Below are 26,682 nucleotides of genomic sequence, written 5' to 3'. Positions count from 1 at the left end.
AAAAAACTTTATTCAGATCCACTATTTTTTGGATTTTCACTTTGCTGTGCATTTTCTTTTGGGTTTTATAGTTGCTTCAGGTTTAAAGGTGCTGATTTGATTTATATGGTAATTATAAAGGGTGTTATTCCACTTTACTCAGGGTACACCCACTGAATTTAATGGACCTAACTTAGTTACGTTCATTAATTTCAATGGGTTTACTCTTGAGTAAAATTTAGTTGACTACCACCTGAATTAATTCTAAACCCTTCTTAAAAATGCTTCATTGTAACACCTATGGAACCAAAACCATTCCTTCAGAAAACATAGGGCATAACCCAAAACAAAGTCCACATACTTTGAAAGGAATGCACTATTCCTGTAAAGGCTGCATAGTGAGTTTTGGTCCTACGTTTCCTTTTTAAAACCCACTACTTAGTTCTAGCTTTCATAAAGTACAAAACCTAATCTGATCGATACATTATTATGACTGTAAAACAGTGGTTGTCTAAGGACATGGGGAGCCACACCGGTGTGGCAGGAAGATTCATGGACAACCAAAGAAACGTTTGAACATTTCAGTGTAGTAAAGGTAAAGGGACCCCTGACCATTAGGTCCAGTCGTGGCCGACTCTGGGGTTGCGGCACTCATCTCACTTTATTGGCCGAGGGAGCCGGCGTACAGCTTCCGGGTCATGTGGCCAGCATGGCTAAGCCGCTTCTGGCAAACCAGAGCAGTGCACGGAAACTCCATTTACCTTCCCGCCAGAGCAGTACAGTGGTGCCTCGCAAGACGAAATTAATTCGTTCCGCGAGTTTTTTCGTCTAGCGAATTTTTCGTCTTGCTAAGCACGGTGTCGGGAAAGTTTTGGAAAAGCTTCAAAAATCACCAAAGTCTTCAAAAACCTCAAAAAGGCTACCACACCGCGTTCTATGAGTTGCTCCTCGAAGTCAAGTCGCAACTGTATTAAGGGTGTTAAGAAAAAGGAAACAAACTTGCAAAAAACACAAGACGTTTTCATCTTGAGAAGCAAGCCCATAGGGAAATTCGTTTTGCAAAGCAGCTCAAAAACCGCAAAACCCTTTCGTCTAGTGAGTTTTTCGTCTTGCGAGGCATTCGTCTTGCGGGGCACCACTGTACCTATTTATCTACTTGCACTTTGATGTGCTTTCGAACTGCTAGGTTGGCAGGAGCAGGGACCAAGCAATGGGAGCTCACCCCGTCACGGGGAGTCGAACCACCGACCTTCTGATTGGCAAGTCCTAGGCTCCGTGGTTTAACCCACAGCGCCACCCGCGTCCCTATTTCAGTGTAGTACTGTATTACCATGTATTACCAACATGTTTTTTTTTATTATTATTTGCAGACTTTTCAAAATGAGAGCAAAAGCATCAAGCGATATTGAGGACAATCCTAGCTGTGATCCAGAATAGTCTTTCAACAGAGTGCTGGAGAATATCTTGACTATTCTTCTACAGTTCTCCATGCCATGTTGTTGTGAACAAGGATTTTCAACTCTTGACAAATATGAAAGATCAGAAAAGAGAAAGGCTCCTTTGTGTTGATGAGGTGAATTTGTTTGTTTCAAATTAGGCCTAATATAAATGAGATTACCTGGCAAAAGCAAGCTCACGCCTCTCATTTGAGTTTGTGTGCATACTTAAGGGACACAAGAGGCTTGTTTATAATTTTATTTTTGGAATGAATATTGTAGCTGCATTGTTTTATACTTTCTAGATCACATTATAAAGCAGTTGTGTTCTATCTTACCAATCAAGCACTGCAAGGAATTGTTTCTTTTTTGTTTTCCAGTGTATTTCTTATCAATAAGAAATTTGGTGTGGGGCGAGCATATTGTTATTCTGAAAGCGCGGCTCGGAGGGAGAAGTTTGAGAATCACTGCTGAAAAGCCTTGCTGGCTTAGAGCTGGAACTAAAGTCAAGGCTCTTGCAAAAATCACATCAGTGATGAGTCACCCTCGTTCTTTGTATCCAGCAAAATGCACAATTACTTTGAATTCATGCAATTAAGTGTCAGTCATCTGCAGCTGTAAAGAGAAAGTATACCTGAACGGCGAGCAGCTTAGCTCTGAAATATATTGCCACTGATTTTATAACTGTGTTTCCCCCATGACTTGTACCTATGAGATGTTATGGCAAAGTCACGATTATTTGGGCGGGGGGCGGGGAGCTATTCTTTTGGCAGCAATGGGAACAAAAGGCCCTTCTTTGTACCCTGAGCTAGGAAAACAAATGTCATGGGGATGTAAAAGTCGATTACTTTAGCCACCAGCAGCTTCTTGGAAATGGGAACATGTCACTTGACATAATTGGATGTACTTTTAAAAACAAGCTTAGCGTGGTTCAGTACTCCGAAGGCAGCTATAAGGTCAGCTCAACGAAAGCCTGATTCCATTAAAGGCAGTGGGGAGTCTGCAATTACCTTCACTAGGATCTTAAGATCAGTTCTTTATCCTTACTACAGGGCTTACTAAAAAAATAATTTGGTTGTATCAGCTTCAGCATTCCGGCTAAATGTCAACTATATAATTACATTCAATTCACATAAAATTGTCCTTTTAGCAGATAAAAGATATTGGGTTATATTCAGGAGTGGTTCTGCATGTTGGAGTACCCAATTTATGCCAATTCTCCTCAACTAGTTAAGCCCCCCTTCCCAAGGCTGTTTCGGGGGTGGGGGTAGAATGCCAAACAGCTTTTCCCAACATGCTGCCCTCAGATGTTTTAGCTTACAGCTTCCATCAGTCTTGGCTCCAGTATGGCTGATCATCAGATACGGGAGATTGTAATCCAGGCATCTGAAAAGGACCAAGTTGGAAAAGGATACTCCAGAACATAGCAGGAGGGTCACAGTGGAGAGTTACAGCAGGTAGGTGAGAGCGGTGAAAACTGGGTGCCCCAACTTGCCAAAGCACTTTCCATCTGGGCAAATCCACCAGTGGATGCCATCCAATATTTCATTAGTGGTTCTTTGAGTCGTTCCAATAAAATAAGAGGCAGGCTAGATCAATTTGGTGGTGGTGGTGGGGAGTGAAGTTTTCTAGTTATATATAGTACGTAGCTTTTCAGAAAGAGTGTCAATTAACATTCTGCTTCATCTACCAGATCCTGGAAATTCCTTAGGGAACTGTGCATAGTCAAGGTTGCCATGCTACAGGGTGAAGAAACCTGAATTAAGCACCGCAGGTGCTGGGGGGGGGGGAACGACATATATGAAACCAGGAGTTGGTGTCTGAACATTTGGATTCTAAAACACAATACACTTCTGCATAATGTCTATATCTACCAGTGTATTATGGGACAAAATTACTATGAGAAGAGCTGTAGGCCAATATACCTGCTTGGGAAGGGTAGATGGAGATAAATCTCCAAGTTTCCTAAGCTGTCCTCCTTTCCTAACCTCTTGATGTTCCTTCAGTGTGAGACTTGCAGCTGCTGACCTGACCTCACTGCCTCTTTTCCTTCGTGCCTCCCTCAAGACAGAAGACACTCTCAAATCTCTCTTCATCTGAGCTGCAAGAGCAAGCATAGCTCAAGCCATCTCCACCTTAGTTACAAGGAACTGGGGATGTTTCCTATCAACCACATATTTGCCAGTAATAAATGTAGCTTTCCCATTTTACCAAGTCAGAATCTCAATTTGATTGTCAAGCATGCTCTTCCTGCAGGAGGTCTGCACCAAACTCATCTCTGCTGAGCTTTTAAACGCCAAATAAAATCCAAGAAGAATATGGAAACAGTCACAAGTGATTAGTTCAGTACAGTCTAATATAATACTTTGAATACATTATATGTCATAAAAACAGACTGGGGACACTTTTGTGATGTATAAATTGGATCTGCTATATTCATCTATCATCCTATCATCGTATTTCCTGACATTTCACATTCTGTTTTGCACATCCCAATAGTGGTATAAGGAGCTTTGTTAAGCCAACATGGTTAGCTCAATATTTATACGTGCGCACGTACATTTCCCCTTCTGTATTCGCCCTTGCAGTACTGTTAAAAAGGTAAACGGACCCCTGACCATTAGGTCCAGTCGTGGCCGACTCGGGGATTGTGGTGCTCATCTCACTTTATTGGCCGAGGGAGCCGGCGTACAGCTTCCGGGTCACGTGGCCAGCATGACTAAGCCACTTCTGGCGAACCAGAGCAGCGCACGGAAACGCCATTTACCTTCCCACTGGAGTGGTACCTATTTATCTACTTGCACTTTGACGTGCTGCCGAACTGCTAGGTTGGCAGGAGCAGGGACCGAGCAACAGGAGCTCACCCCATCGTGGGGATTCGAACCGCCGACCTTCTGATCGGCAAGTCCAAGGCTCTGTGGTTTAACCCACAGTGCCACCCGCGTCCCTACTGAATATCTGCCTTTACTTTGGATAATCTTGTGCATGCAAAGAATCTTAGTTCGGTTTTCATTCTATTAAATTTCTGCTCTCCCTGTTAAAATACAGAAAACCCCACAGGGAACGTGAGACAAGTCTGCTGAATCAAGCAAATGGCCCATTTTGCTCAGCCTCCTGTTCTCAGAGGGGCCAACCAGCTGCCTGTGGGAAGTCTGCAAAGCTGGACATGAGTGAAAGGGCCCTACACCCAACTGCAATTTCCAAACTTGTATTAAGAGACATATTGCCTCAGACGGTGGAGGCAGAACATAGCCATTGTGGCTAGTAAATGTTGATAGCGGGTAGCACTGCCCTCTTTGAATTTGCCTACTCCTCTTTTAAAGCATTTGAGTTGAGAGCAAGTTCAATTTTATCTGCCTTAAGTTGTCCAACAGTCAGCTTCATTGAATGCCCAAGAGTTCTAAGGTTGAAACCAAGGGAATCTCTTCCTCAGTTCTGAGTACACTTTTGCATGGAAAGGCAAAGAAAGCTCTCATGTACGGCTTTCCAACACAAGGGGGATTCAAAATAACCATCTCCGAGAGAATGCCTACTCTCTATAGTGAAATATAGCTTTCCTTATGCTTCCTCAAGCGATATATATCTCCAGCCATTAACCATTCAGGCATTTTTCACAGTGCAACTCTATACATGTCCACCCAGAAGTAAGTTGCACTGAATTAAATGGGGCCTGCTCCCAGGTAAGTGAGAAAAGGATTGCAGTCTAAGTCTCGTGAATGTTTTAGAAGCCCTTGGTAGTTTAGGAGGTAGGTTCCCCCCCTAAATGTGTATAGGATTGAGTTTTATTGCTACTTTTGTGTTTTTGGACTAATCTTGTGTGATAACAGTAATAAAATTTTTATTTTTCCCTTCTACAGAACGTGTGTATGGTCTAAATGAGGATGCCTCCTGTGCACTGCTAATAGTATGCTTTACACCAAGCTTTTGTTTGCTATTGTGACACTGAAGTTGATGAAGGACTCAATAACCTCTCATATTTTTCAGCAAGTTTTATCGTTGGAATTTTAAACTCTTTTTAACAGGTTGTAGCTCAAGTTCATGAAGTAATGGTGCATATTGCGATTTAGCAATGTAAATGTTTGCTTACTATTCTGTTTGTTTCTTACTTGATGGGGGAACTATTTTGAGTAGATTATACTCTACCTATAGATAAAAGTAAAAAAGGCAAAGGACCCCTGGACGGTTAAGTTCAATCAAAGGCGACTATGGGGTGTGGTGCTCATCTCGCTTTCAGGCTGAGGGAGCCGGTATTTGTCCACAGACAGCTTTCTGGGTCATGTGGCGAGCATGACTCAACCGCTTCTGGAAGCCAGAGCGCATGGAAACATCATTTACCTTCCCACCACAGTGGTACCTATTTATCTACTTGCACTAGTGTGCTTTCAAACTGCTAGGCTGGCAGTCTACCTATATGCAGGGGTAGCCAAAGCAGTGCAGATGTTGGAATCAGAGCTGGAAGAAGGGATCCGCGTTTGTCAGAGCACCAACTCCCATCAATCCCGGTTAGCATGGCTGATCGTCTGGGATGAGGGGAACTGTAATCCAACACCATTTGGAAAGCACCACATTGATTATCCCTGATCATGTAACGTCACGAGTAACAGAAGGGCAGTAATATGCTCACCTGTTACAACTCAAACCCCAAAAGACAACGGCTATCATTCCACTGTAACATACCTCATTGCCACATTGCTGCCATCAATAACTATAGGTCTGAGGTTATCACCATCCACTGGCACATCTTCCGGAAGCGGGGAGTCAGATCTCTGAGACTCAACAGAAGATGCTTCTCGCATTATGCTAGCGTTAATGTTACTTACACTCTGATCTGTCTCAGTTTTATTTCCAAGTTTGACAAGTTCTCCCAATATATCATTGATTAAAGCATCAGTACCAAGCTTATTCAGGACAAGTTGAACCTGTTCCTCAGAATAACCTAACTTAAGTGCAAACTCCAGTTTGGTTTGATACTCTTTCACCACGTCAGGAGGTTTCTTCAGTTCTTTAGACCCTATCTGAGCTTCCTCCAGCTTAAGGTCTTGCAAGATTTCATTGCGCTTTAATATATGCGGTTCTAAACAAGGAGACCTGCACAGTGGTCTGTGAGTCTTAGGTAAGAAGCATGATTCTGGTCCAATTATAGCTGGTCGTTCCAATTCATTATCGGAATTTGTGCTCTCCTCAGAATCACAACTGGAGCTTCCAGTTTCTTCAGAAGTCTCCTTGTTAGTATCCTCCTTCCTAGAGTTAACTTTATCCATGGTTGGTTTCTCTACCATTGACCAAGGTGCAATGGCACTTATTTGAGTCTCAGTGCTGTCCTCATAGAGGTGGCCTAGGTCATGCCTCAAGTGATCCTTCAAGCCCATGAAGCTGCTGCATGTACTTGACTCCACTTTGTTGGTTTTCCTGTATTCCGGGATATAAAGTATCCTGTATTCCTAAAGAAGAAATAATAACGTTAGAACTAGGGATTTTCTTTCCATTTGGAACTTGTCTTAAGATTTAGATTTTTGCCTTCCTAAAGGGAGATTCAAATCACTCTCTTTTAATCACCTCCTGGTGAGATCTATTTGGAACTCAGCTCTGTGAAAGGTCCAATACATACTTGTATCACAGGCAAATATTAAATTGTCAAGGTTCCAAAATGAGTTTGGCCAAACTAGTGCTGGCCTTTGACCCTTGTAAAGGTTTTCAAGCAGATGTCAAGGCCCCAAGTCAATAAAGCTCTTTTGTTTCAACAATGAGACAGCTCAATCATACTGTACTTTAAATCAAGAGGACTCAAAATCCTTACGACATATTACCAGTGAGACAGAATTTACTAAACATTTAGATTATTATAGTGCAGCATAAATGTCCAAATACATATTTATCGGCAAATATGAATTTTCAGTGCTTGTCTGAGTTATTATCAAGTCATATCCATTCCCGTCACACAGTTTTAACTGCCATTACAGGACTGCAAATATGTGACATTCAATGTTTACCACCATTCAGGTTAGGAACTCTGGCACACTATATCACTCTCATCTATAAATAAGCTGGGAGTCTACCTCACCCATTTTTTCCTATTTAGCATTTTCTATAAACCTTCTGATATGGATGTGAATTATACCAATTTCCAGTGTCCGGCCAAGATTCTTAGGAGCAAAACCCAGGATGTTCATCAATTGTCTGCTCTTAGTTTTTATGGAGAGTTGAAGTTATTTCGAGCATTCATGCTATATTAACTGACAAGATCTAGACTATGGTGCAGGAGAAAACAAGAGGCACAAGAGTAGAGCAGGCAAAAACTACAGGTGGAATATCAAGGATGCCAAGTGTTCACAAAATTCCAGAAGTCTGACGCCACAAAGCAAGGAAACAAGACATTTTACCTGTATTTTTTTTTTAAAAAAATTGGTTTGTTTGTTTTTAAGTAAGAATTCTAATACAAAAGCAGGACAATTACCACTGTCAGAAAAATACTGCCTCCCGCAGTAAGTCAACATTTGATGATTTAAACACACCAGGAAGTCTAAACCTACAGCACTTCAAGCAGGGAATATTTGGGAATAAAGCTAAACCAGTGGTTAAGAAGGCTGCAATTCCAAGAGCTGCTGTGAAATCTTCATTTATTTTAGCAAGTAGTCAACAAAGGGCTTCAACTCTGTACACAAGATGGAACAGGACTGCAGACATCAAGACACCGTGTGCCCATCCCACCTGATACAACGGGTGGGATGTTTGAATACACAATCACCTATAGCCTCAACTATAGGCTAAGGTATAGCCTCAACTAGAGCCAGGGCTTTTTCGGCTGTGGCTCCGATCTGGTGGAACGCTCTGTCACAAAAGACTAGGGCCCTGTGGGACTTGACATCTTTCTGCAGGGCCTGCAAGACAGAGCTGTTCCACCAGGCCTTTGGCCAGGGCACAGCCTGACTCCCTCCCTCGGCAATCTTCGCAGAGCTCTGGCCCAATGGTTGCCATTAATCTGACTGGAATTAATTTTATAATGAATGATTTTAGAGTGTTGTTTATGCTATACTTTTATACTGTTTTATTGTTGTTAGCCGCCCTGAGCCCGGCTTCGGCTGGGGAGGGCGGGATATAAATAAAAATTTATTATTATTTATTATTATGCACACTGATTGCTTTAAAATGGACCCTGTTTAAACGTATAATGCCATTTATGTGGCTGAACATTTAGATAAAAGAAATGCTTTAAAGACATCTGTCTCAATCCAGAAATGGCAATAAGTGCAAAGAAGTTTGGAATTGGTGAATACTCTTCCAGATGAAGTCCCATGTTTTGTGCTGTGTGGAGAAAATCCTTGTAACCAGAGCTATTGGATATGTGCAATATATATTAGTGTGTGTGTGTGTGTGTGTGTGTGTGTGTGTGTGTGTGTGTATATATATATATATATATATATATATATATATATATATATGCTTTCGTAGATTTTCACGGGTACAGGAATGCAGGTTTTGGTGTCTTCGGGTGTCTTCCCGTGTAAGAGTCGGGGTGTCTGTGCGACGTTTCGACGAGGTCTCACTCGTCATCTTCAGGCTGGTGCTTTCGGCTTCTTGTTACTGGAACAGAGCAGAATCTGGTGTTTGAGTTCCTATAAATACTGTTGAGGGGTGTGGTGTATAGCCTCCAACGTTCTGGGCAGAGAGGAAGTTCCTAGATTAGTGTGCCTTTTCTTCTTTTGTTCCTTAATTACTTGAGGGATATCTTGAGTGATTTCATGAGTGATATTCTGAATACCACTGGGTGGGTCATTAAGTGTAGATTAGTTGCTAAAGCTTTCGTGTCTTGACCTCTTGAGCTTGTGAAGAGTTTTTCTGAGAAGATGGCTGTGCTGCATTTAGTTGTGTTCTGGCTTGGCTTCGTGTATAGGGGCGAGCTGTGGTTTTGTGCTTTGTGCCAGCCAGATCTGTGTAGGGATTGCAGGGGGGTGCAGCATCCGGAGGTGCCACTATAGTTTGGCTACTGGATGGAGTCTGTAATATGTCTGTGGAGAGGGTCTGGGTTTGGGTCTGGTGTGGTTGATTGGTGACGGCGTTCTGTGTGCCTCTGGTTCTGGTGTCGGTTTTTGTGGGGAGGGCTAATTTCCAGATGTCTGGCAGGCGGGACGTGTCGTCACGCTTGTTCATGTTGTGAGGGTGTTTCTCTATCTCGATGGCTTCCATGATTATTCTCTTGTGGTGATGTTCCATGTTAAAGAGCAATTTGGAATCTGCAAAATTAATTTCGTGTCCTGTTTCTTTCATGTGTTGGAAAAGAGAGGAAGTTTTTTCTTCTTTTTTGACGGCATTCTTGTGTTCTGCGATACGTGCATTTATTCGTCTGTTTGTTTGTCCAATGTACGTGGCTGGGCAGACTTTGCAGGGTATTTCATAGACCCCTTGGTTTTCCAGCTGGATTTTGTCTTTTGGGTTTCTGAGGATATTGGCTATTTTTTGGTTGGTGCAGAAGGCTGTTTTGATATTGTGTTTATGGAGGATTTTGCTGATTTTGTCTGTAGTGCCCTTGATATAAGGAAGGAGGGCCATGCCATTGTTTTCTTCTGTGTCTTGGTTTTTGGGGGGTGTTTCTTTTTGGATTAGCTTCGTAACCCTGTTTTTCTGGTATCCATTGGCGATTAACACATTTGAGAGATTCTGTAACTCAGTTGTCAAGTGGTCTTTGTCAGCCAGGCGTTTGGTTCTGGAGATGAGAGTCTTGGCTACGGAGTTTATTTGTGCAGGGTGGTGGTGTGATTGTGCATGTAAGTAGCGGTTGGTGTGTGTTTTTTTCCGGTAGATAGTGTGTCCTAGGGAGCCATCAGGTTTTTTGTAGATTAGGACGTCAAGAAAGGGGAGTTGGTTGTTGTCTTCTATTTCCATAGTGAATTGTATTTTGGGGTGTAGGCTGTTGAGATGTGTGAGGAAGCTATCTAGTTTTTCTTTCCCGTGTGGCCAAATTACAAAGGTGTCGTCAACATATCTGAGCCAAAGTTTGGGTTTGTGTTCTGACTTGTCTAAAGCATTCCTCTCTTTTCCAACACATGAAAGAAACAGGACACGAAATTAATTTTGCAGATTCCAAATTGCTCTTTAACATGGAACATCACCACAAGAGAATAATCATGGAAGCCATCGAGATAGAGAAACACCCTCACAACATGAACAAGCGTGACGACACGTCCCGCCTGCCAGACATCTGGAAATTAGCCCTCCCCACAAAAACCGACACCAGAACCAGAGGCACACAGAACGCCGTCACCAATCAACCACACCAGACCCAAACCCAGACCCTCTCCACAGACATATTACAGACTCCATCCAGTAGCCAAACTATAGTGGCACCTCCGGATGCTGCACCCCCCTGCAATCCCTACACAGATCTGGCTGGCACAAAGCACAAAACCACAGCTCGCCCCTATACACGAAGCCAAGCCAGAACACAACTAAATGCAGCACAGCCATCTTCTCAGAAAAACTCTTCACAAGCTCAAGAGGTCAAGACACGAAAGCTTTAGCAACTAATCTACACTTAATGACCCACCCAGTGGTATTCAGAATATCACTCATGAAATCACTCAAGATATCCCTCAAGTAATTAAGGAACAAAAGAAGAAAAGGCACACTAATCTAGGAACTTCCTCTCTGCCCAGAACGTTGGAGGCTATACACCACACCCCTCAACAGTATTTATAGGAACTCAAACACCAGATTCTGCTCTGTTCCAGTAACAAGAAGCCGAAAGCACCAGCCTGAAGATGACGAGTGAGACCTCGTCGAAACGTCGCACAGACACCCCGACTCTTACACGGGAAGACACCCGAAGACACCAAAAACTGCATATATATATATATATATATATATATAGTGTGACTGAGTGAGAGAGCAAGGGCAACAGTACTTATTCCAGGAACTCCCTCTCTCCTCAACAGGTGACTAACACTTCCTTGCTTGATAGTACCTACCATCTGTTTGGCACAGGAAATCTTCACATACAACAGCCTGTGGATTGAGGCCAATAATAGAGAAGAAATATATTTTTATTATCATAACACAAAGTTAGGAAATTGCTGTCTAAAAATGAGTTCCAAAGGATGACATATTTTTAAAGGTATAGCCCATCTTCTGAAAACTCAGGATGGGTAACAGTAATTTTTAAACCACCATACATTTCTGTCCCCAAAGGACTCACAATCTATGTAATTTAGAGGATTTTTTAAAGGGGGGATCCAAACAGTTATAATTAAAATATTGATTTGGTTAAAGTTAACAAGATGCACAATTTGTTCTCATTTCAGAATTCATTTTTACCCCCAATATTTCTTTGTCCCCTCTCCTCTCAAAATCATAGGTGCTTCTCACTAGCTTTTAAAAATTAGTTCTAAAAGCTGCATCATGGTGGTTAATAAAGCAAAGTTTTCCATCCTAAATATACAGTTTCTCATTTAAAAAGACAAAAGCATTTTTACTGTCCAATCTGTTTTAATCTTACAAAAATAACTTTTTTCCATTTTCTTGGAATTCTTAATTTTGTTTAATGGATGCACAACTGCAGTAATACCTGTTAAGAAGATACAGTATCAATGTTAGTAAGCCCTAACAGGCTTGATTTTATAAAAATAACGATCTCCATGTTCATTCAGACAGTGCTGCAGTACAAATACATGGTGAATTCAGGAAGCCGAGCTGAACAACGTTGTGATTTACTAACTGCTGCAATTCACTCGTAGCCCCATCGCCACTAACAAATCACAACAGTATCCTAATGAAAGAATACAGTTCAAAACCCACACTTTGGCGGCCTTCATAAAACTACCACCAAAAAGTATCTTAAACAAGAAAAACCTATGGAAAGCTATGTTGCTAAGCAACCAGCCTTTCGTTGCTAGGATGCACTCCTTTAACAAGCCATCATGAATGCTAGCAGAGTGCAAGAATAATTTGGTATGAACAAAGCCTACAAAAAAAAGACGGGGACTTAAGTGCGTCTGGTATACCCTCGGAGAACAATGCAGCTGCCAAACCAATCTGGAAGCTCCGACATCATTGTTCCATAAACCCTGCAATCTGCTCTGACTGGAGGAAGTATATTTAATGGGCAACACTTTTAAGATTGGCTGGAAAAAAGTTTAGGTTGGCTCATGTATCGCAATAGTAATACACTGAGATAATGGCTCACTCGCCAAACCCATGCGCTGCAAAATGCTTCCTGGGCACTGAAAAAAACATTACCTGGAAGCAACTACCATTGGTTTCCATTGCAACCCATTTAAGGTGTAAGCATTTTTCATCTGATCCAGAGTAAAGTCAGTTAAGAGATGCGGACCAGAAAAGGAAGCCTATTTTAGAAATAAACTTTCACTGGAATTTTCAGCATTCGGAAACTTTCTAAGACAATGTGAAATGGCTACTAAATGAGGAAAGAGCATGGCATTTTCAAATTCAGCCATTGCATACAAGTCATATATCTCCACCCAGGCATTACAAAGAGGGCTTTTTATAATTAATGTGCAACTGTACGCTTAATATACCTCAAAGTCATACTAGTAACACATTTGACAACAGAACTTAAGGAAATATAATGGACAACATGCTTGTACTCAGACACTTCGGAACATTTTTTTGAGGAGATAAGTTCTGATTAACAGCTAACAAACCAACACAAATAGAAAAGCATAGCACTTTATTCAGACATTAATAACCCCTTTTTGTGCAGCAGAAGCCTGCACATGTTTACTCAGAAGTATGCTCCACTGATTTCAATGGGATTTACTAGCAAGTGCTAAGTATTATAGCCTTAAGGTAGTTATCTATTGAGAGTCCACTGCAAATAAAACTTAATGATGCCATGGCTTCTATTTCCCAAACAGCAATCCCACTGGTACATCTCTATTCCACAGCTGTGTATTTTATCTCTTCCAAGAAATCTGCAGCTGTAACTTTACACCAGAAATTTGCAGCTGCACATCCATAAGATGTTAGTCTTTGGAAACAATTTCTGATGCATTCTGTGATATATATGTATGTACATTGCCTTAAGTCACAAATGAATGCAGTGGGGTCAATTGCCCATATACTGAAAAGAGGGGGAGCACTTGTCCAGTCATGTCTTGAAAGTGGCCTTATTGGGATAAACTGAAATCCTGACTTGAATTCACAGGGATGTGCACTAAAATGATTACTTAAAATTTAAGCCCAGTTACCAGGTTTTATTTACATTTTTGCCTCTTGAGTCAAGAAAGGCAAGTGCTAATCAGTATGTTGGAAAGTAACAACATCAAGTAAGTTCATGGATATATGTGCCATAACAGCCTGGCTTGTCTATTGCTTTTCAGTAGTAAATGTTCCCACTAATCAACAACGCTAAGAATATTAGTATACTTTAAATGACATGTTTTGCTGGGGAAAGGAGGGATCGCTCAGGTTATGCATTATTAAAATAGCCAAGACATTGTAACAATGCAAATCAAAATAATAAATATGTAATAAATATCTGCTGCAGGACTTTATGTATTTAATTACCATTGTATTTCAGAGAGTGATGCAGACAACAGCCCTCACTCTAACAAAGGAAGGATGTCCCGTTGAACAGATTGGTTAATGCTCTAGGGCAACAGATGTCTACTGGAACTGCAGGAGACCAGCAACTGGTGGCCTGCCCATCTTCTGAAAACTTTCAATAGACTTATGCATATGTTCACACAATAGGGCATTTGGTAGAAATGCAAACTCTTTTTAACCCTTTCAGGTGTCCCCTCCCAGAAAGATATCTCTCCCCCCCCCCCCCGAGGAACTCTGGCATTGGCTCAAAGATTAAAGTGTTAAAAGTGTTCTTCAGCCTAGTATCTGAGCCCAAAATATAAAACAGGCTGAACAGCAAATCAAAACCACCAGAAAAAAATCAACACACACACACACACTATATATATATATGACACTTACACATACTCTACATCCTCCCTGCACCTTCATGAAGCTGGACTAAATTCTTTGACCATAAAATAATTTACGTTGTCACATGAAGGTTAATTTATCACAAAACCATCCTTTCAACACAGTTAACTGGTGTTCTTCCAGCTGCTCATTTTTACTAAGGATAACGTTTATCAAGTCAGCAAAATGCTACCAAAAAAATAATCAAATTCACTTCTAATGAATTTTTTTTATTGTCCATTAGCTATGTACAAGCTTCTGGTAGTGTCACTCTTATTTCTCTTACATTTCTTCACTTGAATGAATGAGATTTAAAATAACACATTTTTAAATGCCAATTTTTTTGAAGGGGGGGATTGCAGCTTTTACAGCTCCCCCCCCCCAAAAAAAATCCCTTACACATATTATGCTTCTTTTATTTAGGAACATACTGATGGGTCAAAAGGAGTAAAAGCGTTTAATCCCTGGCAAAGACAAGTCCAAATACTTACGTTAACTGGAAAGTACAGAGATATTGAGGCGGGCAATTATTATTATTTTGCAGCAGGTCCAGAAGCAACTCCTTAACACGATTTCAGCTGCAAACTTCCAGGCAGGCAAGCAGAACAATGAATGGTTGACCAGATGGAATAGCAATGTCGTTGCTTAACCTATTACCGAGCAGAACAGGAACCAATCGGAGGCCAGGAAAGGCTGACAATTAGTTGGCCAGGCAGATGCAAGGAAAAGCCTCCCCACCCTGCGTCAGGTTTGTAGGTTTCTAAGAGAAGCAAGTTGATGTCATTCTCAGGGTCTGCCCCGGGCAGCATGTGTATTAACGAGGGGTGTGCAGCAACAATAGGCCATACAAAAGAGACTAGCAGGCAGCTGCTGAATGAGAGGCAGAGTCATTAGGGAGCAGGCTGCCAACAAGAAACACCTGGCCTGGGCAGACTTCAGCTTTTCCTCATTGTTTCTAATTCACGAAACAAAGAAAGGGAATTATTTTTTATATAGTAAAAGTTGCAAGGTTCGACTAGAAGAGCTCAAAACAAAAAACACAGCCCACGCCGATCATAAAGGACATTTCGCTTCTATTATTGGGGGCAGGGGAAGGGGGAGCGCAACAGTACCCAGAACAGCGGCACAATTATACCTGCATTCTTCTCCGGCTTAAAAAAGAAAAAGTAAAAAAGTAAAAGTAAACTCAAACAGGCAGTGGGAAAAGCACTCAGAGTATTTATGTGCGGAATTAGTGTTCGATTTCCTGAAGCATTTGTTTCTGTGGTTTCTTGAAAAACCTACATAACTGCAACGCACAAGGGGCTAGGTGCATCTGAGTAGCAATGGAACCAGGAGCTGACAAACATGAAAAGCAAGCGCCACTTTTTGCAGTCTCTATGTTGGGAAATTTCTAACAGCATGTGGAAATAAAGAAATATTCGAGGAGGGGGAGATAATACTACAGTGAGTTTGCTTAGTGGGCTTCATAACATTTAATGGGTTTTATCCAACAGTGTCTCCTCCAATTTGATCCAGTGGAGGTTTCAGACAGTGGAAGGAGGAAAGAGGCAATTTTTTGCTTATTCCCTCTTCCCCTCACCACCTCCCATGGGTCCCCAAACCTTATGGAAAAGATGGAGGGCTTGCACAGGGGGCTGCGAGGAGAAGTGGGAATTTGCAAAAATTACCCCCGCCTTTGATGACAGAAGTACCGTTCGTAAATGGAAGGGCACAGTTGGTTAAAATCCTCTCTGCCTGTAAGAGAAATAACAGTCAAAATTCAACATGCTGTTTTGATGTGACCGTCTACTCATTTTTGACATTCAGAACGTGTGAATGACAAGGGCAATGACAAGTACAGCAACTCCTTCAAGGGGAGTTTTGTTCTAAAGAACCTTGTAGTTTACCCTCCTGCATAGGATTTAAGAAGACACTATGCTACAGAGATATGAATTCTGAAAATTGTAAATAACCTTTTGCTTATTCCTGCAGGCATAGGAGATCAACAGAAAAATAATGATTGGTGCTTAACTGAAAGATAAAATGATATTTTTTTTACTGTGAGGTCCGGTTCATTAAAATCAGTTAAATGTTAAATCATAAAAAATTCAAAATAAAAATATGAATTATTGCATATACAATGCAATGTAATATATGCAACTCTTCCATTTCTTCACAGTTATAGATCTTAAACTTCAGAATCCATTCTATAGGCACTGCTGTATGTACTCTCTCTGGTAGCAGTGGTGGCAGTGAACAAATTCACAACTAACTAACTAACCAACCAATATATTTTAAATGATCCAGGAAAAGAAAATTGCCCAGATCCTGAGACTGTCATTCACTATTTTGAGGTTTTCAATCAGGAGCAGGAGTCCCCCTCTCTAATTTCTGCCACTATGGATACAAAGAATAAGAGAATACTACCTCAAACCACAGCAGGAAGCCTGGTCGCCAGCACTGGATTAAGCTTCTTTGCAAACAGCAAATAAAGGCAGTGATCTGAAAAAGCTAATCAGTCCCTGCTGTGGTATTTAGACTACCTCAGTTACTGGTATTGGATAATGTTAAGCGTATTAAAAACATCTGTAGGTGAAATGAGGGATCCCAGTCTGTTTTACCTAGCTGCAAAAACTTTGTCCTAGCAGAATCACTGTTCTGGTGTAGCTGTTTCTAGTTGCTTTTCATAGGGCTGCGCACCTCTCCATGTGTGCAGCATGTGAACAACAGAACAGTTCAACAGTGCTCTTAGAAACTAAAGGAAATGTGTTTTGCACCTGAGAAAATGCAGCATATCCAGTTATTGGGAGGAATTCAATATCATGGTCTTTTGCTGGTTCCATTACTGCAAGCAATTCTGCTTCTTAGGGTATCACAGGGTTCTTTCCCGGGCTCATTGTTGTTCAACATCTTTACAAAAGACTTGGATGCAGGAATTGAGGGGATGCTCATCAAATTTGCAGATGACACCAAACAGGGAGGGGTAGCCAATGCCACAGAAGACTGAATCAGGATCCAATATATCCTTAAGAGATTGGGCCAAAACTAACAAAATTTATTTCAGTGGGTACAAATGTAAGGTTCTACACTAAGGAAGGAAGAACCAGATGCACAAATATAAGATGGGGGCCACCTGGATTGCCAATGGTACATGTGAAAAGGATCTAGGGGCCTTAGTAGACAACAAGCTTAACATGATTCAACAGTGTGGTGCAGCAGTAAAAGAAGCTAATGCTATTCTAGGCTGCATTCTATCTGCATTGTGTCCAGATAAAGGGAAGTAATAGTACCACTCTATTCTGCCTTGGTCAGACCACACCTTGAATACTGTGTCCAGTTCTGGGCACCACAATTTAAGAAGGATATTGACAAGCTGGAATGAGTGCAGAGGAGGGCAACCAAGATGATCAAGGGTCTGGAAACCAAGCCTCAAGAGGAACAGATGAAGGAGCTGGGTATGTTTAGCCTGGAAAAGAGAAGAATCATAGAATCATAGAGTTGGAAGAGACCACAAGGGCCATCGAGTCCAACCCCCTGAAGACTGAGGAAAGAGATGATAGTCATCTCCCTAAACTGAAGGGCTGTCACACTGAGGATGAAGCAAACTTGTTTTCTCTTGGACTTGAACCAACGGATTCAAGTTACAAGAAATCAGATCCCGACTAAACATCAGGAAGAACTTTCTGACAGTAAGAGCTGTTCAACTGTGGAACAGTCTCTTTTGGGAGGTTGTGGACTCTGCTTTCTTGGGAGTTTTTAAGCAGAGGTTGGGTGGCCATCTGTCATGCATGATCTAGCTGAGATCCCTGTATTGCAGAGGGTTGGACTAGATGACTTCCAGGGTCCCTTCCAATTCTATGAATTTGAGGGAGCTGTGGGTGCTTGGCGGGGGCTGCGTGGGGGAAGCCCTACTGTGCTAGCAGAAGCTCTTACACTGCCCTCTGCTAGTGCGCTGGGTCAGTTGAATCTGGGCCATTGTTATTCTGGTGCCTATATTTTGTGGTGTTTAAATTTTTGAAAACCACCCTGGGAATTATATTCAAGGGGAGCGAGGGAAGAAGTACCGTACTTAAAACAACATAAAATTGATGAACTGCTTACTTTGGAGTGGTGGAAAGGCTGACAGACAAGCATAGTGGTTAGAATGTCAAACTAGGACCTGCGAGAGCGGGTTCGAATCCTTGCTCAGCTCTGAATCACACTGGTGACCTTGGGCCCCTCACCATCTTCCAGGGTTGAAGATAAAATGGGGAGGGGGGAGAACCATCTTGAGCTCCTCGAAGAAAAGGCTTGACAGAAATATAATGAATAAATCTTGTCAACTGCAAAGACATCTGGGAGCATACTTTTAAAAATAAAATAAAATTAGATTGCATTTATATATATATATATACACACTACCTCTGGGAGTATACTTAAAGACTCAATGAAATATATTTACACACATTCATCCCTGTTCCGGAGACTAGGCTAACAGTATTGTATAGATTGAATACAAAGTTAATCATGCACAGAAATCATTCCTTTTACTATTATTCCACACGTGTGCATATCTGATTCACTGCATCTTACAGATTGGGCTCTAGACCACTGCATCTTAATGTGACAATAAATATATGCATCTTTAAGATGCCACAGGACTTTTGTAAACAGCATTTTGCAGAGATTATGTACCTTTTACAAAAATAAAATAAAATATAGCTTTATTTATTTATGCTTGATTTAAGTTACTGGAAATGTTTGTCATGCAACTCTAATAACTACTGGAGTGGTGGTGGCTCTAAAAGCACTTCAGTTACAGGATTCCAAATGCTTCATTCTAAAAAAATCTATCCCTGAATATCCATAGTTCACAAGATTATTCTAGTGATGAGCTCCCCTTGATTTACCTTCTAATTAGCATTACTTTCCAAACAAACAAACAGCAACTCAGGGTCTGTTTAGGGCTCTTTAAAAGCCCAGAGAGACAAAGGCCCAGGAGATTTCACCCTCTGCCTTCCTGCCCATCCTACCCCAAGCAAATTTACTTTATGAGAGGCAGAAATGACTGGATAGTAACAGTAGCTTTGCAGACCAATTTTCTGCCTGGAACAGTAAACTTCTAACTTTTCAGACCCAGAACCCACTCTTAACCCAAACATGACTTTGGAGACCCACCTTGGATCAAGGCTGAAGACCAGTGACCTAACCCACTGTTGCCATACAGTGACTCTCATTAGTGTCTTTTGTGCCACAGGCTAATCAATGACCTTTTTAACTAAAGATGGTGGGGACTGAATCTGGGACCGTATGCCTGCGAAGTATGCACCCTACCACTAAGCTATGGTCCCTCTCCAATTCCCTGAACACAAGGCTGCACTGGAAACTGTATTTCCCATTCAGCAATGGACATGCTTGATCCTGCTCTGGTGACTGCTGGCCTTGATTGGTGAGGCTTATAAGATCTCAGTCATGCCTCCAATTGCTTGTTCCACTCCCTTTGTCAATTAACTAAATGGTTGGATGGTATAAGCCCATTACAAGATGAGCCCAAACTTCCAAACGGGATTTCAGTCCCAGCTCTTCAAGATCCCAGGAATTGCAAATTGAGGAAATCAGAAGGAAAGAAGCAGTTCATAGTTCAAAATGTTTATTGCCTTTGGGTATGTAATGCCATGCTGGATCAAATTCGGAACGTTTCAGCCAGTGGCTCATTTTGTGCAAAGCAATATAAAATCTTGCAACTATAGGCTGGAGATTACAGATATTGTCAGGGGTTCAGGAGCAGAGGCGAGGGCAAGGGAGGAAACAGAGAGCGAGGGGGAGGAGGCAGAAGAAAGGATGAGTGACGACGACGACCCGAGATCTCCGAGTCTGTCCAGTGAATCAGAAGATTCACAAAGAGGAGCACCAGTGGCAAGGGCAAGGGGGGAGACTAGGGGGACACCCCAGGAAGAAAGAGCCAGAGGGGACTCAGAGGGGAGCAGTTGGAGATCGGGACCTACGTCACCGCCAGAGAGTAGGGAAGAGGAAGAGCGCCTGGGAACTAGCGCTGGCAGCTCACAACAGGAGGGAGGGTACGAGTCAGGAGTGGCCACACCTTCATCGGGGAGCGAAGTGACGGTTAGACGGAAAGTGGAAGGTTGGGCGCGCGCGCCAAGTTCAAATGCACAGGAAGGTGGCGCAGTAGGCAGCCCGGAAAGAGAGCCAGGTCCTAAAGCCCGGCGCAAGGAGACAGGGGAGTCAGGGGGGTCAGCGTCAGAAGAATCCCGGAAGGGAGAGACCCAGGGGGGCAGAGGGACCCAGAGGAGAACTGTCAGGCGGAAAAGGTGGAGCAGGGCTAGGATATTAAGTTGGTGCGCAAGGGGCGGAGACTCAGAAGGAGCTTCGCCGACCTAAGCATAAGGCGTAGGGTTGCACGCAGCAGCTCAAGAATGGAGACTGTAACTCAATAAAGACTTTTAATCAACAACCGCTGGCTAGCGTGATCCTCTGTGAGCTAGGATCTGGAAGTAACCCTGACAGTAAGCTCCTTCTCTTCAAATTGTGGACATCCACGACCTCGCGGAGAGGAGGGAAAGCGGGTGCCTACAAGAAAGCTCACGAACGGTAGACAATATGACGGCCGAACAGCAAATAACGGAACTCAGAGACGCGGTTTCACGACTGACTGCCGAGGCGGTGGCGTCCAGGAAGAGAGAGGAGGACGCAGCGGCCGCCTACAGGGATCTCCAGGTCAGGTTGGACGTGCTTACGAAGCAGGGGCAACAGACACCCAAATCAGAGGGGATTGGGTTGGGGAGACGCACAGGCAGTCTGGTCTCGCACTTCGATGGGAATTTGCAACAGTACCCCAATTTTAGAGCAGACGTAATGTGTGCACTACAACTACTGCACAAAGACTTTAGAGATGAACAAGAGAAAGTGGGGTTCATCATGTCCCATTTGCATGGAGACGCTAAAGCATGGCTGCGCAATTTGTGGAGAGATAAGGATCCTGCGCTCCAAAATGCGGACGCCTTTATTAAAGCGATGGATGGCTGTTTTTTATCAAGCATTGACGTGGATCTTGCCCGAAGGGAGGTGCACGGACTAAGACAAGGGAGGGCCAGCGTACGGCAATATCATGCCCGCTTTTTCGCTTTGGTCAGTGCCCTGGAATGGGACAGAGATTCGGCTCCCGTCAGAGACCTTTTTTGGGAGGGCTTGAACAGCTCGGTGAAAGATGAGATTGCGAGGGGGGAGAGACCCCGGACCACGCAGGAGATCGTTCAGAGGGCGCTGGCGGTGGGAGTGCGGCTGGAAGAACGTCCGTGGAGCAGGGACGAAGGGCGCAGCGGGCGCGAACCAGCCAGGGGCTCCTCCTTCCTTCCCAGAGAAGCAGCGCGTGCGCAATCCACGCCCCCAACAGGGGGAGGGGTGGAACCGATGGAGGTTGGGAGTGCAAGGGCTCAGTCAGCAGCCAGAGCCCTAGCACCGGCAGCAGTGAAAGCGAAGCCTCCTAGAGGGAACAGGAAGTGTTACATCTGCGAGGATCCAGGCCATTTGGCGAAAGAGTGTCCCCGGAGGCTCCACAAGCACACTGCAGCCTCAGCAATGGTGACTGCAGCAACGCAGCAAGGAGAACCACAGCAGGGAAACGACGATGTCTGGCTGGAAGAGGAGGCACTGGGGCCCAGCCAGACGTGTCAGTGAAGCAGTCCCCAGAGATTTTACCGCCCATGGACCCCCTCCCGCCCAAGCCAGTAGTGAGGCTCACCGCATCGCTCCAGCTACCCAATGGAATCACCATGGACGTGCCAATCACCGTCGACTCGGGAAGCAATGCAGACTTCATAGGGCAGGACTTTGTCGACCGGCACGCTATACAGTTGCTGCCTGCCGCGCTGCCACTGCAGGTTGTCACGGTGGATGGCAGGGAGCTGTTAGGGGGGCAAGTGGTGAAGCAGACGCCACCTATGGTGCTGCGGCTTGGAAATCACAAGGAGATTATCAGCTTCAACGTCACTCAACTCTCAGACACGCCTATTGTATTGGGCATGAGTTGGCTGGACAGGCACAGCCCGACGCTGGCTTGGTACCAGAGGCAGCTGACCTTCGGTTCTTCCTTTTGTGCTGAACACTGCATCATGCCCCAGCAAGAAGGGGAGCAAGAGGAGTCACAGCTGCTGCTCGGCACGCTGCAAGCGATTCCCCACAAGTACGCAGAATTTTTGGAGGTTTTCTGCGAGAAGGAGGCAGACAAGCTACCCCCCCACAGACCATATGACTGCAAGATTGACCTGCTGCCGGGGGCGGTGCTGCCCAAAGGGAAGCTGAAGACGAACTGCAGGAACTCAAGGAGTTCATTGATCATAATTTGAAACGCGGTTTCATCCGAGAGTCCCAGGCAGCGGGGGGCAGTCCTGTATTCTTTGTGAAGAAGCGAGACACGCCCCAGAAAAGGCTCGTGGTGGACTACCGCATTTTGAACAGTGTCACCAAGCCGTCGGACTTCCCCATGCCCCGAATCGACGACCTCCTCGCGAAAGTACGCAAGGGCAGCGTGTTCACCAAGTTGGACCTGCGAGGGGCGTACAACCTGATTCGCATGCGGGAAGGAGATGAGTGGAAGACAGCCATGTTCACACCCCTGGGCACCTACGAATATAGAGTTATGCCTTTTGGATTGCAAAATGGCTCCCACGTTTTTCAAGCTTTCATGCATCACGTGTTGGCGGGGCTCCTCTACAAGACGTGCGTCTGTTTCTTGGATGACATCCTGATCTTTTCGGAATCGCAGCAGGAGCATGACAGACACGTCAGGGAAGTGCTGAGCAGGCTCCAGCAACATAGGCTTTACGCCAAGCTGGAGAAGTGCCAATTCGACGTGACGGAGGTGGATTTCCTGGGATACAGGTTGTCTGACAAGGGGCTCGCCATGGACAGCGCCAAGGTTCGAGCGGTGTTGGATTGGAAAAGCCCACGCAACCGGAAGGAGGTCCAACGATTTGTCGGCTTCGCGAACTTCTATCGCAAGTTCATCAAAGGCTTCGCTATGCAGACTGCAGCCATTACAGACACGCTCAGTTCCAAGAAAAAGAAGTTCATCTGGACAGCGCAGGCGGAGCAGTCCTTTCAGGCACTCAAGCGTCTTTTCGCCTCGGAGGAACAGCTGCTTCATGTCGATCCTAGCAGGCCGATGAGAGTTGAAACAGACGCCTCGGACAGGGCCGTCGGAGCAGTCCTGCTGCAGAAGGACCCGCAGGGGGTTTGGAGGCCCGGAGCGTTTTACTCCAGGAAGCTCAGCAAGTCCGAACAGAATTACACCATCTGGGACAGGGAGTTGCTGGCTATTCATGCAGCGTTCAAAGCATGGAGGCACTTCCTGATTGGAGCCAAGCACACGGTGCAGGTCTGCACGGACCACAAGAATCTGGAGCACTGGCGCACGGCACAGTTCCTGAACCAGAGGCAGATACGTTGGGCTGAGTTCTTTGCGAATTTCGACTTCCGAATAGAGTATGTCCCGGGGAACACCAACATCATGGCGGACGCGCTATCCCGTAAGCCACAGTATCTGGAGGACGCCACGCCAGCGGCCACCATGCACATCTTCGCGCCAACAGTGTGGGCGTGCGCTGCGGCGACAGTGGACCTGGAGGCGGTGCGACAAGCGTTGCAGAATGACTCTTTCGCGCAAGCAAAGATGGCTGAGATGCGAAGGGGCACGGCAGCGACCAACGGGTTCCAGCTGAGAGATGGATTGCTCATCCGCAAAGGGGCCATCTACGTGCCGGGAGACGAACTTCGCGCCAAGGTACTGCATCAGCTGCACGACGCGCCCACTGCCGGGCACTTTGGCAAGGAGAAGACGGTGGAATTAGTCGCCAGGGATTTCTGGTGGCCCGGAATGAGAGGGGAGGTCGCGGACTACGTGGCGAGGTGCGACACCTGCCAGAGGGCCAAACCAGTGCACAGACCGCCGGCCGGACTGTTGGAACCGCTGCAAACTCCGGTCGAGCCATGGGAGAGAGTCGCCCTGGACTTCGTCACGGATCTGCCCAGCTCGAGGGGCAAGACGGCCGTGCTGGTGGTGGTGGACTTGTTCTCCAAGATGGCGCATTTCATCCCGTGTGCGAAGGTGGCCACGGCGGAACAAACCGCCAAACTGTTCATAGACCACGTGTTCAAGGTTCACGGTCTGCCACGGTCTATTCTGTCCGACCGCGGGCGGCAGTTCATCTCGAACTTCTGGCAGAAGCTGATGGGCTTCCTAAACGTCAAGATCAACCTGGCGTCGGCGAGACACCCGCAGACCAACGGGCAAGCGGAGCGGGTCAATGCCATCATGCAGCAGTACCTGAGATGCTATGCGAATCAACAGCCTGCGACGTGGGTGGATTACCTGCCGCTCGCCGAGTTCGCCTACAACAACACGAAGCACGTGTCCACGGGGGTCACGCCGTTCTTCGCCAACAACGGGAGGCACCCCAGAACCTTCCCGGGACTGGAAAGACTGGTGGAGGGGGAGCCGCAGACAGCAGATGCGTTCGCGTCGGAGTTGCAAGAGGTTCACGATCAGCTGCGGCGGCACCTGGAGCTGGCCAAACACGCATACAAGGTGCAGGCAGACAAACACAGAAGGGTTGGCGAAGAGATCCAGGTGGGAGACTGGGTCTGGTTAGCAGCCCACGCAGTGCCGGCCAGGTCGTTGGCCAAGAAGAAACTAGGGCATAAGCAACTGGGGCCCTACCAAGTCGAAGAGCAGGTCAACCCGGTGGCTTTTAGGCTGGCGCTTCCGGAGGGTTCCAGAATGCATCCGGTGTTCCACGGATCGGTGCTCACTCCCTACAAGGCACCGCACAGGTTTCAGGAACCCGGCACGGCGCCGAGTCCGCTCCGAGAGGGAACCAGGCAACGGGGAGTGGCACAGGAGGTGCGCCTCAACGAAGTCACGGAGATTTTGGACTCCAGATGGGGGGAAGAGGGGGTAGAATACCTTCTCGCTAAGGAGGGCACCCCGGCCAATGCCAACAGCTGGGTGCCGGGCTACGCTCTAGATGAACCTCTGCTCAAGGAAGAGTTTCATGCCCTCTTTCCCCATAGGCCAATGCCGGCGGACTTTTTCGACGACTGGCTTTTCACGCCCACGCTTTCAGCCAGCACGTTCCGGGGGTTCGACTCGGATGAGGAACCGACACGAGACGCCCGTTCCCCGGAGGGGTCACCCTCGGGATCTGCCTCAGAACCCTCGTATTGGTGGGATGATCGACCAGAGGAGCAGTGGCGCAGGAAGTGGCTGGAGGGTCCAGGACGAGCTACGCCTACAGAAGGAAGCGAGGGAGAGACCGACATGGACTTTTTCGGGGACAACCAGGGTCTCGAGCACGGCGGCACGGAGATGGAAGCAGAGGTGACCGTCGTTGACGAGAGCAGGGAGGAAGAACCGGGAGTCTGCGGATGGAGGCCGGCCACGGGAAGCGAACTGTACCCGACATTCGTCCCTTTGACACTGCAGCACCCAGTTCCCGCACCGGAGGGAGGGGAGGGGGGAAGGGGGGGCTTTGAGGGGGGGATGGATGTCAGGGGTTCAGGAGCAGAGGCGAGGGCAAGGGAGGAAACAGAGAGCGAGGGGGAGGAGGCAGAAGAAAGGATGAGTGACGACGACGACCCGAGATCTCCGAGTCTGTCCAGTGAATCAGAAGATTCACAAAGAGGAGCACCAGTGGCAAGGGCAAGGGGGGAGACTAGGGGGACACCCCAGGAAGAAAGAGCCAGAGGGGACTCAGAGGGGAGCAGTTGGAGATCGGGACCTACGTCACCGCCAGAGAGTAGGGAAGAGGAAGAGCGCCTGGGAACTAGCGCTGGCAGCTCACAACAGGAGGGAGGGCACGAGTCAGGAGTGGCCACACCTTCATCGGGGAGCGAAGTGACGGTTAGACGGAAAGTGGAAGGTTGGGCGCGCGCGCCAAGTTCAAATGCACAGGAAGGTGGCGCAGTAGGCAGCCCGGAAAGAGAGCCAGGTCCTAAAGCCCGGCGCAAGGAGACAGGGGAGTCAGGGGGGTCAGTGTCAGAAGAATCCCGGAAGGGAGAGACCCAGGGGGGCAGAGGGACCCAGAGGAGAACTGTCAGGCGGAAAAGGTGGAGCAGGGCTAGGATATTAAGTTGGTGCGCAAGGGGCGGAGACTCAGAAGGAGCTTCGTCGACCTAAGCATAAGGCGTAGGGTTGCACGCAGCAGCTCAAGAATGGAGACTGTAACTCAATAAAGACTTTTAATCAACAACCGCTGGCTAGCGTGATCCTCTGTGAGCTAGGATCTGGAAGTAACCCTGACAGATATGCATGCAGGCTCATGCACCCTGCCTTTCCCCTTCCTCCATGGTTCGTGAAAAC

General features: G+C 45.7%; 1 protein-coding gene across 9 annotated transcripts in view; it reads right to left on the bottom strand.

The window, feature by feature from the left end:
* Window positions 1–26,682, bottom strand: part of ZC3H12C (zinc finger CCCH-type containing 12C) — a 65,707-nt gene that overhangs the window by 13,181 nt on the left and 25,844 nt on the right. For 8 of the 9 annotated variants that reach the window (XM_082220405.1, XM_082220410.1, XM_082220407.1 and 5 more), the window contains one exon: window positions 6,093–6,856. In XM_082220405.1, coding sequence (XP_082076531.1) covers window positions 6,093–6,784 — 692 coding nt within the window. In that variant the 5' untranslated portion in view covers window positions 6,785–6,856. Of the gene's footprint in view, window positions 1–6,092; window positions 6,857–14,836; window positions 15,080–26,682 lie in introns of those variants that run through there. The other variant, XM_082220411.1, reaches the window with a different exon arrangement.

Source organism: Podarcis vaucheri, assembly GCF_965113315.1.
Source record: "Podarcis vaucheri genome assembly, chromosome: 4".
Lineage (NCBI taxonomy): Eukaryota > Metazoa > Chordata > Lepidosauria > Squamata > Lacertidae > Podarcis > Podarcis vaucheri.
The sequence above is the reverse complement of the archived record's forward strand: the minus strand, read 5'-3'. Positions and strand labels throughout refer to the sequence as shown.